The 18783-nt window shown below is 52.0% G+C and overlaps 2 protein-coding genes across 2 annotated transcripts in view; both read right to left on the reverse strand.

The window, feature by feature from the left end:
- Window positions 1-1707: 1707 nt before the first annotated feature.
- Window positions 1708-5060, reverse strand: LOC113975619 (somatotropin-like). Its single transcript, XM_027699823.1, has 5 exons — window positions 4990-5060; window positions 4397-4560; window positions 3717-3833; window positions 3218-3379; window positions 1708-2008 (listed from the first exon to the last, which is right to left on the reverse strand). The coding sequence occupies exons 1-5, from the start codon at window positions 4997-4999 to the stop codon at window positions 1808-1810; spliced, it is 654 nt and encodes a 217-aa protein (XP_027555624.1). The 5' UTR covers window positions 5000-5060; the 3' UTR covers window positions 1708-1807.
- Window positions 5061-8282: 3222 nt separating this feature from the next.
- Window positions 8283-18783, reverse strand: part of KLHL35 (kelch like family member 35) — a 20815-nt gene continuing 10314 nt past the window's right edge. The window contains exon 8 of the mRNA XM_027699818.1: window positions 8283-8292. The gene's annotated coding sequence lies outside the window, so the exon portion shown is untranslated. The remainder of the gene's footprint in view (window positions 8293-18783) is intronic.

Here is an 18783-nt window from a genome sequence, read left to right on the forward strand (position 1 = left end):
CCAGCCCCAAATCTGCTCCCACTGCCACAAATCCACTGCACCAGTCCCAAATTCACCCCTTCCAGCCCCTAAGCTGCCCCTTCCAGACCCAAATCTGCCCCTTCCAACCTCAAATCTGCCCCTTCCAGCCCCAAAGTTGCTCCCACTGCTGCAAATCCACTGCACCTGTCCCAAATCCGCCACTTCCAGCCCCAAAGCTGCTCCCACTGCCGCAAATTCGCTCCCCCAGTCCCAAATCCACATTTTCCAGACCTAAAGCTACTCCCACTGCTGCAAATCCATTGCACCAGTCCCAAATCCACCCCTTCCAGACCCAAATCTGCTCCCACTGCCACAAATCCGCTCCACCAGTCCCAAATCCGCCCCTTCCAGACCCAAATCCACTCCCCCAGTCCCAAATCCCTGCAGATCCAATGGGCCTAACCTTCTATCTTTTTTTTTTTTTTTTACAATTTACAATTGTAAACCAGTATTTTATGTAGGCAATTTTTTTTTTTCAGAAAATAAAAACTGCATTTACGCTTAACAATTCTCATTTACGATTCTCACTTGCAATTATTTTTATTTTTCCTAATGGCAAAAGTCCCTTCCTTTCCTCTCCATGCACGTGCAGGTCTGTGCCAGCAGCCACGTTTTTGAGAGCCTGTCCTCCCCAGTTTTCCTGCTTTCCCCTGCCTCTGGAATTCCCTGAATCCCTGCCCACTAATGCTCGCAACTTGAGTCTGAGGGGTTTCTTATTTGCTGATTTATGGTAACACCAGCACCTTTGCCATACAAGAGATGTCTCTGGAAAGTCTTCTCCTGACATTGGTGGCACAAGCCCATCCTTCTTGTTCTTGCACTTTATTCTTTATTGCACTCTGCTCTTTCCTGCCAAAGTCTACCCCCCAGTCCCAAATCCACATGCTTAGCTACAACCTCGTCCTTTCCAGTCTGAAATCCACCCCCCCAGTGCCAAATCTCTACCCAATCTACTGCCAAACCTACCCCCAGTGCCAAATCCACACCCCAGCCCCAAATCTGCACCCTGTAGCCTCAAATCCATGCCCCTCAGAACCAAGTGCACCCTCCAGCCCCAAATCTGCACCCCATAGCCTCAAATCCTGCCCCTTCAGAACCAAATCCACCCTCCAGTCCCAAATCTGCACCCCATAGCCTCAAATCCTCCCCCCTCAGACCCGAATCCACCCTCCAGCCCCAAATCTGCACCCCCTAGCCTCAAATCCATGCCCCTCAGAACCAAGTGCACCCTCCAGCCCCAAATCTGCACCCCTAGCCTCAAATCCACCCCCCTCAGACCCAAATGTACCCTGCAGCCCCAAATCTACACCCCATAGCCTCAAGTCCTCCCCATTCAGACCCAAATCCACCCTCCAGCCCCAAATCTGCACCTCGTAGCCTCAAATCCTGCCCTTTCAGAACCAAATGCACCCTGCAGCCCCAAATCTGCACCCCCTAGCCTGAAGTCCTCCCCATTCAGACCCTAATCCACTCCCCATCCCCAAATCTACTCCCAAATCTGCCCGCCAGCCTCAAATCCACCCGCAGTCCCAACCTACTCCCCAGCCCAAACCTACCCCGAAATCCGCTCCCCGCCTGCCCAGGCCCCAAATACGCTCCCTTATCCCCCGAATCCACACCTCAAGCCCCAAAACCACCCAGCCCCCCTCCACGATGGGCCGTGCCCCCCCAAAACCCAGAGGCAGGTTGGCGGTAGCAGGTTTATTCTGCGGGTCTCTCTCCGAGGAGCGGGGGGCAGCCGTGGCCGGCGAGGGGCCGGAGCGGGGTGGGAGCCGCCCGGCCGGGCTCAGACGGCGCAGTTCCCGTCCCCGTAGCGCCGGCACTTCATGACCTTCAGGTAGGTCTCCACCTTGTGCAGGTCCTTCTTGAAGCAGCCCAGCAGGCCGTAGTTGTGCAGCAGCGCGTCCTCGCTGCGCACCAGCACGTCGAACTTCTCGTAGGTGGGCCTGAGGATCTGCGGCCCCCGCGGGCTCCGGTCCTCCAGCTCCTGGGGGACGAGGGACAAGGGGCTGGGGCACCACAACCCCCCCACGCTCCAGGATTGGGACAGAGCGGGTGGGAAGCTGGGAAAGGCCCCGGGGGTGCTGGTGGCAGTGGATGGACACGAGCCCGGGTGGTACCTGAGGTGTGTGACCCACAGGGCACTGCCTGTCCCTGTGCTGGCACTGCTGGGGCACCTCCAGCCCTGGGGGCAGTTCTGGGACCCTCAGGCAAGGGCTGGAGCGTGTCCAGGGAAGGGAACGGAGCTGGGGAAGGGGCTGGAGCACCAGGAGCAGCTGAGGGAGCTGGGGGGGCTCAGCCTGGAGAAAAGGAGGCTCAGGGGGGACCTTCTGGCTCTGCAACTCCCTGACAGGAGGGGGGAGCTGGGGAGGGGTCGGGCTCTGCTCCCAGGGAAAAGGGACAGGACAAGAGGACATAGCCTCAAGCTGTGCCAGAGGTGTTTCAGGTTGGACAGCAGGAGGAATTTCTTCGCAGAAAAACACTGGCAGGGGCTGCCCAGGGAGGTTTGGAGTCCCCACCCCTGGAGGTGTCCAAGGAAGGCCTGGACATGGCACTCAGTGCCAAGGTGGGCATCGGGCACAGGGGGGACTCAGTGACCTTGGAGGGCTTTTCCAACCTCAGTGATTCTGGGATTCTCTGATCCTCCTCCACAGGCCCAGTGCCAAGGCTCCTCCTGAGCTTTAGATGAGCTCAGGGGTTTCTCCCCCCCACCCTTAAAGCGTATTTCAAACGTATTTTTGAGTGTTTGTGTTTGCAGGAAGGGCAGTGACGCAGGGGGGATGCTGCAGTGAGAACAGAGCTGGGCACAGGCTGCAGGGAGGGAGGAAATTTGCCCCATTTCCGAGTATTTTGCACAGAGATGTAGCAAAAATTATGTTGCTGTTACTCCAGTGGATTTAAGCCACTGAATAATTTTTTGTTGCTGGGTTTGGGTGGACTCTGGGTGTTGACTGTTGTGATTCCTGATCAGTTCTGCTCTGGGATGGGTGTTAACATCTGTTCTGTGTTCTTTTATCCTGTGCAGGGGGGTGTCATGATCTCACTATCTAAAGGTGAGCAAAGTCCACAGGACACCACTGGCCTTCAGAGTGGAAGGTGGGGAGATTTCTCATGGTCCTTGGATCCCCAGGAGCTGAGTGCCCCGTGTCTGGGGGAAATCTGTTATCCTATAATCACACTACGTGCTGTGACTTACCCTCATCAGGGCCTGGATCCCTTCCTCCAGGTCCTTTAGCTTCTCATACACTCTGTCTGAGGTGCCAAACACCAGGTTGTTTGTGAACACCTTGCTCAGGTACTGCACCGGGGTCAGCCAGGACTGGATGAGAGCCAGGGAGAAACGGAGAAGCTCCATGTCCTGAAAATAAGACACGAAAGGCTCAAAGCTGTGGGGGGGATGTGTTTGGTGGGGTGTCCTGCTGCCTCTGGAACAGCCTGGAGGTGACCCAGGGATGTGCCACGGCTCCTGCAGCTTCAGCAGACACCAAGTTTTCAGGCTGGGGAGCACCACCTGTGTCCTGTGCAGACAACAGCTTTTCTCATCCTTGGGAAGGGAATGTGATTTATAGGGTAACCAAGGTTATATCAGGGATGAAGCACCCAAGTGTGCACAGGTGGAAACCCTCTGTTCCTGCCCTGAGGCACAGCTGGGCTCCTCAGCCAGGTCTGTGCTTGCCCTGAGGGTGAGGACTTACGGATTTCTGCTGGGCATCGTCCTTCTTCATGGGAGCAGGGATCATTTCCGAGTAACAAAACGCTGCCTGGGAATTCTTGGTCGTGTGCCGTTGGTCCTCTGGAATGTAGGTGCGTTCCTGTGGAGACAGCCCAGACACACCCAGACATGTTGCCCACGTCCTCTGGAAGACCTTCCCAAGCTGTCCTGAGTGGTTACTCTTGGCAAGAAGTAGATGTGAGACACGAAGGTGCCTCAGGACAGGGTGGGCAGGTGGGAAGCAGGAATATTGTGTTGGCACAATAGCTACTGGACCTAAGGATCTTCCTCTCACTGAGCCAAGGTGAACACAAACCACCAGGACCGGGCTCTCCCAAGGAGGAAATGGCCCCCAAGGACAGCTCTTGCCAAAGGGAGAGCTGGTGGCAGATCCTGGCAGCAGCAGAAACGGGAGGGGTTTAAGCACTCAGACTCTCCAGGGCAAAAGGTGACTCTGACAGGAAAGTCTGGCAAAATATCTGTGCCCGGGAAGGGGAGTGTGCAGGATCAGAGAGCTGAGAGGGGGAAACAGGGTGCAGTCCTACCCTGTTCACACCCCTCAGCCTCCTGGGAAGCAGAGAGAGGGCACAGCAATGGCTGAGAGGTCCCTGTCACACATCCCCAAGCCATCGAGCTCAGGCAGAGGGAGGCCCCAGCACTTACGAACTCCTTGTAGGTCTCGGCAGCCAGGAGGTGAAGGTGCTGAGCCCTCAGCACAGCGTTGGCAAACAGGCTGGCCAGGGGCATGGCTGGGAAGGTGGCAGCTGGCTGTGCCCACTGCAGCCCCACCGTGATCACAGCGATGGCCAGAGGAGACAACCAGGACCCTGCAGCAAAGCCGAAAGGGTCAGCAGGCCTGGGGCCACTGTGTGAGGAGGGGAATTCATTCCCACTCTCTTCTCTCCATGGCTGAGGGGTCCTCTTCCCTCAGCCCTCCCCAAAATTCAGGCATCATGCTGATCCTTCTCTGAAGCTTGGAATATAAATTTTAATATCCCTGCCAACATTTATGCTAATAACAACAACTGTAACTGGCTTGGCCTTGTTCTTCACGTTCTCCATGCCCTGTTTAGGTTCATGGATTAAAGTCACACTGCAGGGAAAGGTATTCTTTGTCACTGGTTTATAAGTTGCCATGCTTTAAGTTAGGGCTGTCCCAGAGTGTGTCCCACCACAATACCACCCCATCCTCACCTCCCATCACCCCCCACACATGGCAGCACTGGCAAATCCCTGAAAACCGAAATAAAAAGTACCTGGAGCCATTTCTGCCCGGCGAGTTGCTCAGGTGTTGCTTGGCAGTGAATATTTCTCCCTTTCATGAGGCGAGGGGAACTGCTGAGCCCCCCTTTATATAGCAGGGGGTCTGTTTAACATGGATCTGCGTGTCCACGATCACCACAACAGCTCTGCACCTTCTCTGTGCATAAATGCACGAGTTTTCACAATGGTGCCACCTCACCCTGGTCATCCATACACAGATGTGCAGCCTGGGCACGTTGTTTGCCTCAGTGTGAAATCAGGATTTCGCCATATCCCGCTGTTTGTTGCAAATAAAAGTTTCCTGGCCGTTGGAAGACCCGTCCCAAGTCACATCAGTGCTTTTACGTGGTGACATTTGCTTTGTCCACCTGGTTTTCCTGCCTGGCTCTGCAGCCTTGGCCCGCAGTTCACAGGCTTCACTGGCCAGTTTGGGAGATTCCTCACTTAAAGCAAATGACAGCTTAGGTCAGGGGAGGTTTAGATTGGATATGAGGGAAAATTTCTGAGCCAAAAGGGCTGTCCAGCCCTGGCACAGCTGCCCAGGGCAGTGGTGGAGTCTGATCCTTGGAGGGATTTAACAGCCCTGTGGATGTGGCACTTGGGGACATGGGTCAATGTGGCCTTGGAATGGTTGGACTCAATGATCTCAGAGGGCTTTTCCAACCTAACCAATTCTGTGATTCTGTGGTGTTTTCCCCTTTGTTATTAGTGGGGATGGAGCTGGATGGATGTCAGATTCATCCCATCTTTTTCAATTTCTACCAAAATGTCAAATATGAGTGAACATCTTCCTTCTCTGCAGCAGATTAAGCAGAGGGCTGGTGTGGAAAGGAGACAGAAGAGAAGGGGAAGAGATGATGGGGAAGAGAAGATGGGGAAGAGAATCATAGAATCGTAGAATCATAGAATCATAGAACCATAGAATCATAGAATCATAGAATCATAGAATGGGTTGGGTTGGAAGCTTAAAGACCATTTAGTTCCAACTCCTCTACCATGGGCAGGGACACCTTCCATTAGACCAGGTTTCTCCAAGCCCCATCCAGGCTGGCCTTGAAGAGGGGAGGTCACAGCACACCCCTCCTTGCTTTTGAGCAGAATCTCAGGTGGGCAGCTCCAGAGAGGTCCTAAAGGCCCTTTACTCCCCTTTTACTGCCCCAAACCACGCTGTTTTGATCTTTTACCTGGGATCCAGCACCTGCCCCTGGTTGGGTGGTGATTTGGCTTCCCCAGGCCCTGGGTTTGCCATGTCTCCAGGTGTGGATCCAGTTTCCAAGAGGCAGCATCACCCCGGGGCAGCTGGAGCAGGGGTGGAGGGCTGGTTAATAAATTAATAAATTAATAAGCACGCTGGGAGAGCGTGGGCTGTTCCAAGAACCCCCAGGGTGGAGATGGGGGGGTGCCACGGGGTAAATGTCAGTCCCCAGAGCAGAGGGAACAGTGGGTCCTGCAGGATCAGGTGTCCTGTCACACAATAGCAGCCAACATCTGGTTGTGTTTTTCTGCTCCACGTCGGGTTTAAATATGTCAATACTGGCCAGGGATGAGCAGAGCAGCAGCTGCCCAGCCCAGCCCACGCTCTGCTGCCTGGGAAGGGTGGTGAGGTACCACTGCAGCTCCTGGCACCCCTGTCCTGGCCCACGCTGGCTGCCTCTCTAGCTCTGGCAGTGAGAGCATGGTGCTCAATCAACATTTTATGGTTGCAGCCAAGCCTGGAGAGGTGGGATGATCCAGACTGTGTGGTTCTCCCGAGGCTTGGTTTGTCCCCAATCATCTCTGGGCATTAATTGAGGCAGAAGGACTGTGGGGAAGGCAGGATGTGACTGAAATGATGGGCTGAGCAAACACGCACCCCTGGCACAACTGCAGTTGCATAAGCAGCTGTCACATCTCATTTCGGCTTTTTGTAGCTTTCAAATACCTGCATTTGCAACCTAAAGGAGCAGCTCGTAAATGCAAAGTGTCACTCTGCAATTTCCAAGCTCCTTTTCTTTTTTGAAAGAGTAAAAAAAACCCCTCAGCTCTCTTTGGGATGGTCCCATGTCCACCCACCTCACCCTGAGCATCACCAGCAGAACAAGATAGAGAATCATGGAATGGTTTGGGTTGGGAGGGACCTTAAAAACCATCCAGTCCCACCTCCTTCCACCAGCCCAGGTTGCTCCAGCCTGGCCTTGGACACTTCTAGGGATCCAGGGGCAGCCACAGCTTCTCTGGGCAACCTGTGCCAGGGCCTCCCCACCCTCACAGCCAAGAATTCTTTCCCATTATCCCATCTAACCCTGCCCTCTGGCAGTGGGAAGCCATTCCCCCTTGTGCTGTGCCTCCAGGCCCCTGTAAATAGTCCCTCTCCATCTTTCCTGGCAGCTCCCTTGGGCTGAAGAGCTCCAGAGCTGCAACCCAGTCCATGCAAAACTGGCCACCCTTGTGTAAGCACCCCTGATTCCAGTTTCCAACCTGTGGAAATATATTGTGCTGCAGTTTTCCCTGAGAAAACCTCCTGTTTTCTGCCTCCATAAATGCTGGTTGATGTTTTCAGCCTGGCCCCTCACTAAAGCAGCCCAAAGCCTGCTGAGTTTCTGCCTGACCGCTCGGCCTGGGGGTCCCCTGCTCGTGCTGCTTTGCCACATGGATCATTACCTCTCTCCCTCGCTTCTGGGATTGGTTTTCCATGCTAATTAGCCTTCAGAAAAGCCATTGCCAGGGAAGTGTGCAAGAGCAGTCAGTCACACTGTGCCTATGGAGTGCAATTTCCCCGTGACTGGCTCGGGGCTGCAGCACAGGAACCAGCTCCAGGGATTTCAGATCCCAGCAATATTCCCTCCCCATGCCCTGGGGAATGTCACAGCCACTGCCCAAACCTCAGTTTCTCCATCAGTAAGATGATGGTCCTGACACTCATTAGCAACTCAGCTGGAAAGCAGATAATGACTGCAGAGAGACAGGTGAATTAAAAATAAATCTAATCTACTCTGCTGAAAACAAAGCAAAACCAGTCAATTTAACCCCTTTCCAGTGACTCAAAAACCCCCCATGTTTTAAATTGAAATGCAGCAGCAGCGAGTTGTCCAGGAACAGGCAGCAGCAGGGAATAAAACACACCCTGGGAAGAGTCATCCATCCCTCCTTTGTCAGTCTGTCTCTCCAGCAGTGGCTCTGACACCATCCTGTGCCTCCCAGCAGGAGCTGCCACTCAGGAACCATCAGTTCAACTGCACTCAACTGAACAGTTGCAGCTCAGCTGTGCCTGGGAAAGGGCTGACTCACTTTGGAATTTTGGGAAAGTCACCCACTGCCTGCCTCAGTTTCCCCACGTGTGGAATGGGCTTTTCAGGAGTGCTCCTTATCAGAAACATTTCCCACTGTTTCAGCTGGAAAAACCCCTTCCCAGGACACTCCAGAGGTGCTTGGGACCAGCTCCTGTGCATTCCTCAACCCAGTTATAACAACGAGCTCAGAGTTGGTCATATTTTACCCATTTATTAATATGGACACTTTGGGGGGAAAAAACTCATCTCTAAGTCAAAGATTTGGTCCTTGGAGATTCTGATCAAGCTGTGTTCTGGCTGCTCCTCGGGGCATTAGGGTTGTGACTCATTTCCTTTTCATTGTTGTGATTCACTGATGAATATTCGTGGTCTAATATGTGCCTGGTTCTGTATTCTGATTTCCTTTTCATTTCCCTGCATCACTGTTAGCAATGTGACCACAGCTCACCAGGAAAACCGAATCTGAAATGGTGGCAAATGTCTGCAAGTCAATTAAAACCTGGATTTATGACGGTGCTCCTGCTGCCTCAAGAAAGGCCATATATTTTCCTGATATTCTGGGGAAATTGCTCTGAGCCTACGAGAAAGCCAAGCTCAGGTTGTGGTCATTGAATATTTCCATGGGCAAGATTTGCTTCAGGTGTTTTGCTCAGTGGGGAAACCTGGCTGCTGAATTCCTCCAAGACACCATTTTTAAAGGAATCATGGAGTCATAGAAGGGTTTGGGAGGGAAGGGACCTTAAAAGTCATGTTATTCCACCCCCCTGCCATGGGCAGGGACACCTTCCACCAGCCCAGGTTGCTCCAGTCGATGCAATAGTCTGGATGAATTTGGGGGAAATGAGCAGAATATTCTCCCCTGCCAGAAATAAGTTTATTGCTCTAGAACAGAACAGTGATGACTGCAAAAATTAATTTTAAAAATCAATCTAAAGATAATTTCTACAATTCTACGTTAGCTTTCGGGTACTGCTGGTAGTCAGGACCAGCCCTTGGTGATGTCTCCAGACTCCAGCAATGGGTTAATGCACAACACACTTGGTTTCTGCTCTGTGAAACCCCTTCTCGTGGCTTTGCAGCTCTTTAGTGGTGCAGGAAGCACAAATTAACAGTGGGTCAGTGCAGCAGAGCCTGTGCTTCGCCTCATGAGCCCCTTCTGCTCAGACCTGCCTATTTCTAGGGGTAATTTCACTGGTGATGGCCCAGGGCAGAGCCATCAATCCCATGCAGATGCTGTTAAACACGGCTGACACCCTCACAACACCTTCTGCAGGCTGATCACCCGCAGTTTAATGACTGGGGTGATTTTATAGCCGGGATTTCCCCTCCCTTTGAGGGAGAGTCTGTGAATTGCTTCTACCACCACAGCAGAAGGCAGAGAGGAAGCCTTGACCCAGCAGAGGCTTAGTGGAAACCATGACTCTTAATTCCCCCTTGAAACATGACAAAGCACTGCAGGATTTGCCCGGGAGGGAGCTTGGCCCTCTGGGCAACCCCAGGTTGGTGGGAGCATCCAGCACCTTGTAAACATGGAGCAAATGAAAAGGGAAAGCCAACACAAGCCCTGCAAATACCCAGGGGCTGGAAAATCAGGGTGAAGCTGGATTGTGCTGGCTGAGCTTCCCCAAGGAGCCCATGTTCACAAGGTTTGCCTCCCTACAGACCCAGCCACGAGCCCGTTCCGAGTGGGAATCCACACAAGGAGTGCTCTGTTGTGGCTGGGGACCATCTGGGCCTCTCCATCCCCATCCCCTCTCACAAATGTGTTCAGCCTGTCTCAGCTGCTGCAGGCTCTGGGCGTTTGTGCTGGCAGAGGTCCCTCATTGTCCTCTTTTGTCACGGCTCTGGCTCTGGTCAGCAGCAGTCAGTGAATTCATAAACCAGAGGAGCTGTCAGGGCTGAGGGAGATGAGTGTTGGATGGGGACCGGACAGATGTTCTCCACCCCTGAACCCACAGCTGCCTGCAAAGCCCAGTGGTGATTCATTCCCATTCCAGCCCCCCAGCTCTGCCTGGGCTGCAGTCTGGGCAGGCAAAGAGAAGGATCTGACCTCTCACAAATCCTGCCGTGCCCTGTCACACCAATTACCTTGCTGGATTTAGCAGTTTAAGCTTAAATTTTATGTGTTTTTTAAAAGGCATTTTATATGGTTCTTTTTATAACATTTTATGTGGGGTTTTTTTAAACAAAGAATGATCCTATTTCTTAACCATGCCATGCTTTCTTTTTATCATCTGCACAACCTCTCTCAGCAAGACATTTCTTTCCTGCAGTTTTCCGTGCAGTTAATTTAAATTATAATATTTCTCTGGAAACCAGCCCTGCAGAAACACTGGCTGCAGGCACAGGCACGTGAACCACAGAATGGTTTGGGTTGGAAGGGACCCTGAAGACCACCTAGTCCAGACCCTTCCAGCCTGGGCTACTCTGTGATCCCAAGAGGGTGATGCTCTGGGGAGATGGATTTTAGGCTGGAATTCAGTCCCTCCCCATTAACTCTTCCCAGTGTCCCCCAGAAAATGGCTCCTCAGGTTGCTCTTGGCAGCATCTGAAGACCAACTACAGGCATGAGCAACCAGACTTCCCTTGCTTTGAGTTCCACTTTGCTGGCAGAGAGCAAACCAACCCCATATCCAGGGAGAGGTCCTTTGCTTCTCCAGGATAAACACAGGAGCAGCAAAACCTGTGGCAGACAAAGGAAAACAAGCAGCTTGGAAAGCATGCCATCAGCAGCCTCTTCTCCCACATGCCAGTCCATCTGTCATTCCTCCACACACCCCTGCCACCAAACAGATGCTCACCAACATCTGTCCCCCAGTGGGATTCCCCCCCTGTAGGTGTTGCAGGATTCCTGGGTGCATTTGAGACCATTTATCTGCCCCACCTGAGTAAAACTGAGAGCAATTTTACTCTCAGTACCTGGGGTGGGGCTTAAACATTGATGAACTTGTGGGTTAAATCACGTTGGAGGCCGTGGCCTGTTCCCTGTTTGCTCTGGGTCAGATACCTGTGCTCGTGCCCTGCTCTAATTCCAACAGCCTGTGCAAGCTCCAGGATATGTTAAAAAAAGTGTAATGCAGGGGTTTGGTGGCTGAAAAAAACCTCTGTAGAAATGGTCTCAAAATCGCCCTCGTGCCCATGCTGTGAAGAGGAGGAGGCAATATGTTCTCCTTGCATCCTTGGCCATCCTGGAGCCACCTGCCCCAGCCTCCCCTTTGGGCTCTTCCCTCTCCTTTCATGTCCCTCTGCTTTGGTAGCCACAGGAAAGGACTTTTTAGTCCTTCTCCCTCCTTCTGTATTCAGCACCCCACAGAAATCCATACACAGGGGAAGGTGGGGAGCTGGAGGGAAACAGAGAACAACCATATAAATGTGGGGATAAAACCCGCAGGCACCAAAAGATCCTATTGTTTAAGAAATTTAATTCCCTTCACAGCTCTCAAAAAAAAAAAGGAGGGGAAAGAAAAGGGGGTGGGCAAGGGAAGAAAAAATGAGTGGTGGGTAGGTTTCTTCTTTTTGAAGTAACTGAGACCCCAAAGAAAGGCCAGGGTTGCAGAGAGTTGCTTCTTCAGCTCCAGAGGATCCCCTTGAAAACAGGGAAGGAGAAATGCAACCCCCACAACCTTGTGTCCCAAATCCCTGCGTGCCTTTGGTCCCCAGCGGGGTGACAGCCCCACATCACCCCACCACCTCCACCCGTGCAGTGCAAACACTAACGTGGGTCCTGTGTTTGCACCAGAAATCTCCTTCTGGGTGTGAGGGTCCAGTGCAAACAAATCCCCTCCCAAAACCTCAAAACTCAGAGAAGTGACACAAACAAACAAAAAAAAGCCCCATACAATGTTCTCCCGATTCCCAGTCTGCTCTGTGGCAGCCCCTGTGGATACAAACAGCTATTCGAGGACAAGTTCTCTTCCCACTCCTCACCCTGCAGCCCTTTTCCCCTGTTCTTTCCATGGCTAGGGAATCAGCGTGCTATTAGGGCTAATTAGGGAGCAGAGACCTCATTATGCCGTGGAGAGGGTGGGTGGGAGGAGAGCCCAGAGCGCTTGTGTGAGCAGATGGCAGGGGGAGAGGGGTCTCTCAGGGGGGTAAACCCAGCTCAGGAAAACGTTCCTTCCCCTCTCTGGCCCAGCCGACTGAATTTGGGAGAAGTGCAATTAATGACAGGAAAGGGGAGGAGAAGGAGAAAGGAGACAGGAGAGGAGTCAGTCAGTCGGGGGTAACTGAGGGGTGACTGATGGAGACACCTCGTTCCGGAGCCTTTGCTGCCTCACAGGGGAATAAGACAGGGATGGAACGACTCCCTCCCTTCCCGATGGCCTGGGGAGGATTTTCGGGACACCAAAACCCCCCCGTCTGCATCTCCAGGGCTGGCACAGCACCACCCAGGAGGAGCTGGGACAGCACAGCACGTCCCCCTCGGAATCCTCGGGGCAAAAAATCCACCCCGCTGCAAACTTGGGTCCTGTACTTGGTCCAGGAGTCAGCTCTTGTCTTTAAGGGACCAAGACGTGCTTGCTTTCCTTGCCAGCTCCACCATGTCCTCGTGACAGGCCCAGGGATGTCCCGTCTTTCAGTTTAAAACTGTCCCCCCTTGTGCTGTCACTAATAAAAGGTCTGTGCCCATATTTGTTCTAAGCCCCCGTTGTCTGTGCCGTCTGAGCTCTGCCTGCACTGGCAGTTTTAAGGATGGCCGTGGCAGCGGGGAGAAGAGGACAACACCCTTTTTCCAGGCTGGGAAAATCCTATTGGAAAGCAGAGCGGGAGCGGGCTGAAAAACAGAGCCACGGAGAGCAGGACTGGTGGTTTTGAGCTGACACCCGATGGTGAGGGGCGAGACTGCAAGCGGAGTCCTGGCCACACCGCCTCGGAACAACCGTGGGGTTGCAAAAAAAAAAAAGAGACCAGATTTCAGCAGAACACCAAAAAACACCCCAAAAAGTGAAGGAACTTTCAGCTGCAGTTTAGGCTGGTCTGGGACTGCCTGTCCCTCGCAGCTTCAGATCTGCCCGTGCTGGGTTTGCAGTGATTATTTCATGGATCAGCAGAGCATTTAAATTCCTAGGCGTGGACAAGGGCCCTGGGATTGCCCAGGTGGTCACATCACACCCCCTGGAAGTGCAAAGAAGGGGCTCCTGCCCCAGAAAGCGAAGAGAACAAGGAACAGATTGCACAAGATTTAGAAATAAATTAGGGGGAAAGGATAAACCACCGAAATCATCAGCAGGGACAATGTTTGGGCACCCTGGTCCGGTGCAAGGTGTGCTGCCCATGGCAGAGGGTTGGGATGGGATGGTCTTTAAGGTCCCTTCCCACCCAAACCATTCTGTGACTCTAGAAGTAATTCCAGTAGGAGCAGCTGGAATATGTGAGGCCAAGGAGGATTTGGGAACATCAGCACCCAAAGAGGGTTTTCCAGACCATGGAACGAGCTGGAGTGGGGCTCAGGGGGACCCAAGCACAGATTAAACCCATACGGTTCCACTTTTGAGTCTGCCTGGGGCTTTCCCTGGGGTGCTCTTAGCAAACAGCTCGACCCCACACAAACACATCCTGGAGCCAACAGAGCCTTTCAGCATTTGTGTGGCACATTAAGGTGCTGAGAAAGGGGGGGTGTTGGTGCTTTTGGTGATTTTGGAGAATTAGACAAAATTTTCCCATTCATGGCTTTGTGTTCATGGCTCAGTTTCCCCTCTGAGCAGGAGTGTGACCGGCTGAATTAAAACTTTTTCCCCACTTTTCCCTTCTCACAGGGAAATTCCAGACCTCCTGCAAGTCAGAGAGGGGACCAATCTTTGAGCTGCACAGCTGGATTTCCCCTGCACCCCCAGGAAGCAGTTCCTGCACTCCCACCCCAGCCAGACAGGCAATTTCCAACCACGTAGGGTTTTTTACCCACCAAAAAAAAAAAACCCAGTTTGATTTGACAGAAGTGGAAGTTTAGCATTCACGGCCCCTTTGACAGACCTGTTGTCTTGTTCATCCTACAGCAAGCAGGTGTCACCATCCTGGGAGCTCTGTGTGCACTGGAAAGGGGGTCTGAGCACCCCCAAAGGGACGGGAACACAACGTGCCCTACAAGCAGAAGTTGTTTTTTTGCTCAGGTGCCTCATCTCGTCCAGCAGATGGGAAACACCTGCTCTTCCCTCTGTTTTTTTCCAAATGAGGTGGGTTTTACGGAGCTTTTGGACGGAGAAGTGTTGGTCTTGCAGCAGATGGCGCTTCTGCCCAGGAAATAGGGCTGGGAATGAGATCCTTGCTCCGATGAGCAGCAACTCCTCAGCACTGACCACTGGAGAGGGCACATGTGCCCTGCAAATACCCCAAATTCTGGCCTGTTGGTCTTGCTTCACTGCCTGCAGAAGGTCCTCCTCATCTTCGGTCATCTCCCACCGACAAACACATCATTCACCCTCAACACGGAATATCTGCAGCCACCACCACAAGCAAACCAAGCCCCGGGTTGCTCTTTACACTTGTTTATGGCAGTTGTTTTCTAGGGGAAAACCCACACCTTTAGGCATAGTAGTAGTAGTTTAGCAAGTAGCGTTTGCAGAATTTTAACCAAAATTACTCTGGATTGAATTATTAATATTATCATTATTATTATTACGTGGACAACACAGCCAAATATTGCCGTCCTCCTGAAAAACTCTCTTGTGGAAACTTCACGCTTTTCAATGTCTTTTTATTGGTCTTGACCAATAAAAACATAGGTCAAATCGTCAAGCAACAGCAAAATCTCCATATGTTTCTGTGCATGGACACACCCTGCAGTGATTCCCAGGTGGAATAATGCACTGAGAACCCCTCAGATGGAAAGTTCATTGCTTGACTTACCCAGCTGACAATAATTGCTCAGAGAGAGGGGAAAACAAACAAACCAGTGCTCTCTGCTGGGCTTTTCCCAGGGTGATTTGGGCATAAGAAGGATGTTTCCTTTATGGGAGGAGAAGGGGGCAAACTGGGTCTGTTCACACAAATTCTCGGTGGGGCAGCTCCATTCCCATCTTATTCCTCACATTTTTTTTCCTTGTTTTTCACTACATTTTTCCTGGAATAAATTGGTTAAATTTATTTATTTATTTATTTATTTATTTATCCGCCTGACAGCAGAGAAAGTAAATATTTCTTATTCCTTCTCTTCTGCACACGTGGGAAATCCTCATTTTACCTGCAGGTGCATTTTTGTAGGGCCGGGTTTGGGGCCTGCTCTGCACACAAAGGGCTGGCCCCTCTGGCTGTACAAGGCTGGGCAAAGCTCAGCCCATCCATCTCCAGCTCTGACACTTTCCATGTGGATCAGCTGGAGGACAGACAGATTTCATGCTGAGATCTCCCCATTTCCATTCTGACCCCGCTGGCCTTCATGGAAGCAACATTTCCCTGTAATATCCCGGAATTATGGGGGGAAATACAGGATGGATGTGTGGGGGGGGTGGGGTTGACCCTCTGAGAGAAGAAATCCCTTTCAAAGGAGAAAAAAACTGCCTCTGCCTTGAGGTGGAAGGTGTTGAGGCAGAGGGGCTGTTAAGGCTGAAAAATCAGAATACCAGCAGGAGGATCCATGTGGGTTTGAGGGTATCTCAGCCTCCAGGGGATTTGCCTCAACTGGGGCAGGGAAAATGCTCTCTCTGTTGTTTGTCAGCCTCTCCTGACAAATTCCAAGGGCTGTCCCATAGGATCCTAGTGAATGCAGGCTGGAAGGGATCTCAGGAGGGCTCTAGTGCATCACCACCACCCCAGGCTGGAGGAGGACCCATTCCTGGGGAAACAGGAATACTGTGTCAGGAGCAGGGAACAGGGAAAGAGAGGAGAGCTCTGAGCCTTTTTATCATCTCTTGTATCGACTTTGCAATCAAAAACAGCAGCTCTCCACTCCGGCCCCTGGTTACAAAGCAAATTGTCAGCAGCCAGGGAAGCAAGGGACAAAGTCTCAGCAGATGAGAGCTGGGAAAGCTTCTGAGTCACTGTCAAAAATCTCATCTGCAGCCAGAGCAAATCCAGCCCCGTGCTCTGCCCAAGCGAGTCCTGATGCCTGGATTTATGGACACAGTTCCCACTCCATTAATGAGCTCTGGAGAGCGTCTGCTGCCAGATTTGTTACAGATGGGGGGGGGGAAATATCATTCTGAGGAATCCCCCAGCTGGACATAAATATTTAGCATCAGCTGCTCAGTATTCCCCTGACCTGAATAAATCTCTGTTGTTTTCCCTGCCTTCAAATAAAAGGTCCATAATCAGGATCACTCCACTCACTTAATCTTTGTGGGGACAGCTGGTTTGGGTCTCTGTGCAGCCCCCACATCCCTTCATCTCTGCCAGAAAAGCTGTTTCAGGCCAGATCATCTCTGGGAGGCAAACTGGGCTCAGCCCAACAGGGTTCATGTGAAGGCTGGAGCTGCTCAGCAGCTCAAACAGAGCCTGCTCCTGGGTCCTCCAGCTTGGAGCAGGTTTTTCCTGAGCCCCTTGGCAAACCCTGCCTTTTAGACCCCAAAACCAGCTGCTTGGGCTCAGGTTGAACACCTTTCTCATCCAGTATTTCAGGACCAGTAGAAGCTGCAAGTAAGATACAGAATCACAGCATGGTTTGGGTTGGAAGGGACATTAAAAACCATCCAGTGCCACCCCCTGCCATGGGCAGGGACACCTTCCACCATCCCAGGTTGCTCCAGCCTGGCCTTGGACACTTCCAGGGATCCAGGGGCAGCCACAGCTTCTCTGGGCAACCTGTGCCAGGGCCTCCCTGCCCTCACAGCCAAGAATTCCTTCCCAATATCTCACCCAAACCTGCCCTCTGGCAGTGGGAAGCCATTCCCTGTGTCCTGTCCCTCCACCCCTTGTCCCAGGTCCCTCTCCAGCTCTCCTGGAGCCCCTTCAGGCACGGGAAGTTTGTATCTTTGGCTTTCCTGAGCCCATGCAAATTTTTGGCATTCATTAATGACGTGAAGGGCAACATCCACTTCAGCATGTTTGCAACTTCCCCCCTGGTTATTGAGTTAAATGACCTCTAGTTTGTGCATTATGGAAATGACCAGATTTACTCTCTTTACACCTCTGTCTCTTTTTAAGCCTAAAATGTCTGTGCCAGCCCAGTGATGCCTTTCCCAGCTCCTCCAGCCAGTTGTGCACTGGAGCCATGCAAAGCCCATTTCCATTCCCTTTGGCCAAGGCCCTGCAGACAAAGCAGGGAATTGTCCCCAGGAAGGCTCATGTTTGCATGCAAGGGGCAGACCACGGGGACTGAAAGAATCGAGGCTGAAAAGCCCTGGCACAGGCTGTGGGAGATGTACATTGAAAGTCACCTCAACTGAGTTCAGCCATCAGGGGGACAAACATAACTGTGACATTTTAAAAACTGTGGGAGAGATTTAAGAAATATTTGTTAAAAATCTACGCTTTTTTTTATTTTAATTGTCATCCACCATAAGGGCAAAAAAAGAAAATGGAATTTTTTGCTGCTGTTTTTGGTTATGTTTGACTCTAAAGGTATATTTTAATGGATAAGTAAGGTACCAAGAAGAGGTTATTCACACTTTCATGTTCAGTGAAGGGAGAGAAAAGTGTCACCAGCAGGTGAACCAGAGCTCCTTATTGACCACAGAGTTTTACCACTAGTAGCTCTGTAAAGTACTTTAAGTCGGGTGGGGAGACTTGCCCCTACCTCTGCTTCTTACCTGAGTCCTTGGAGAAGCCACCATGGCCTTTCTCTGGCCACAGTGACTGGAGAAATACTTTGCAGAGCTGGGTCTTCATGTATCTCTTGTAATTCCAGTGCCTCCTCTGCCTGGGCCGTTCCCCTGTGCCACAGGAGTGTTAAAAGGAGCAAAGCAGATTCCAGCATGTGCTGAGATGGGGAGACCTAATTCAACGCTGAGGCAACCACAGTTCAGCTCTTATACAACTTTATTGTACTTCAGCACAAAGAATCACCTCTGCTTAGCTCCACATCCCGGATTTCCCCCCCCCCCCTTCAGCCTTTCCATCCAGCTCCTGCTTTTGGCATCCGCTCTGGGCTTTTTCCTGCTCTTTGATCATCCCTTTCCCACGTGGAGGTGGGTGGGCAGGATCCCCTGTTCCGTGCTGCTGGGGCGGGTCCTGCAAACAGGGGCTGCCAGGCTCCTCTGGGGGGCTCGGAGGAGCACTGCAAACACCGAAAACAGGCTTTGTCCCCAGAGCAGGGAGCACAAAGGCTGCTGGCCACGGCCCAGCCCTGCCTCCGAGTGCCCCTTCTGCTGACAGTGATGGGAACCGGGCGGGGAGACCCCTCAGACTGTCAGTGACCTGTGTTAGACCCCACTTAAACCATCAATAACCAGTGTTAGATCCCCTCAGACTGTCAGTGACCAGTGTTAGACCCTGCTCAGACCGTCAATAACTAGTGTTAGACCCCACTTAGACCATCAATAACCAGTGTTAGACCCTGCTCAGACTGTCACTGACCAGTGTTAGACCCCCTCAGACTCTGAATAACCAGTGTTAGACCCCCTCAGATCATCAATAACCAGTGTTAGA

This window comes from Neopelma chrysocephalum, unplaced genomic scaffold (assembly GCF_003984885.1).
Source record: "Neopelma chrysocephalum unplaced genomic scaffold, ASM398488v2 Primary Assembly neopelma1_141, whole genome shotgun sequence".
NCBI lineage: Eukaryota > Metazoa > Chordata > Aves > Passeriformes > Pipridae > Neopelma > Neopelma chrysocephalum.

Bases quoted from the DNA above. Each gene is read 5' to 3' on its own strand.
- LOC113975619 (XM_027699823.1), bottom strand. The intron at 3,834-4,396 runs GTAAGTGCTGGG...CTGTCTCCACAG, and splicing joins CCGAGACCTACAAGGAGTTC to GAACGCACCTACATTCCAGA. The intron at 3,380-3,716 runs GTAAGTCCTCAC...TCTTATTTTCAG, and splicing joins ACGATGCCCAGCAGAAATCC to GACATGGAGCTTCTCCGTTT.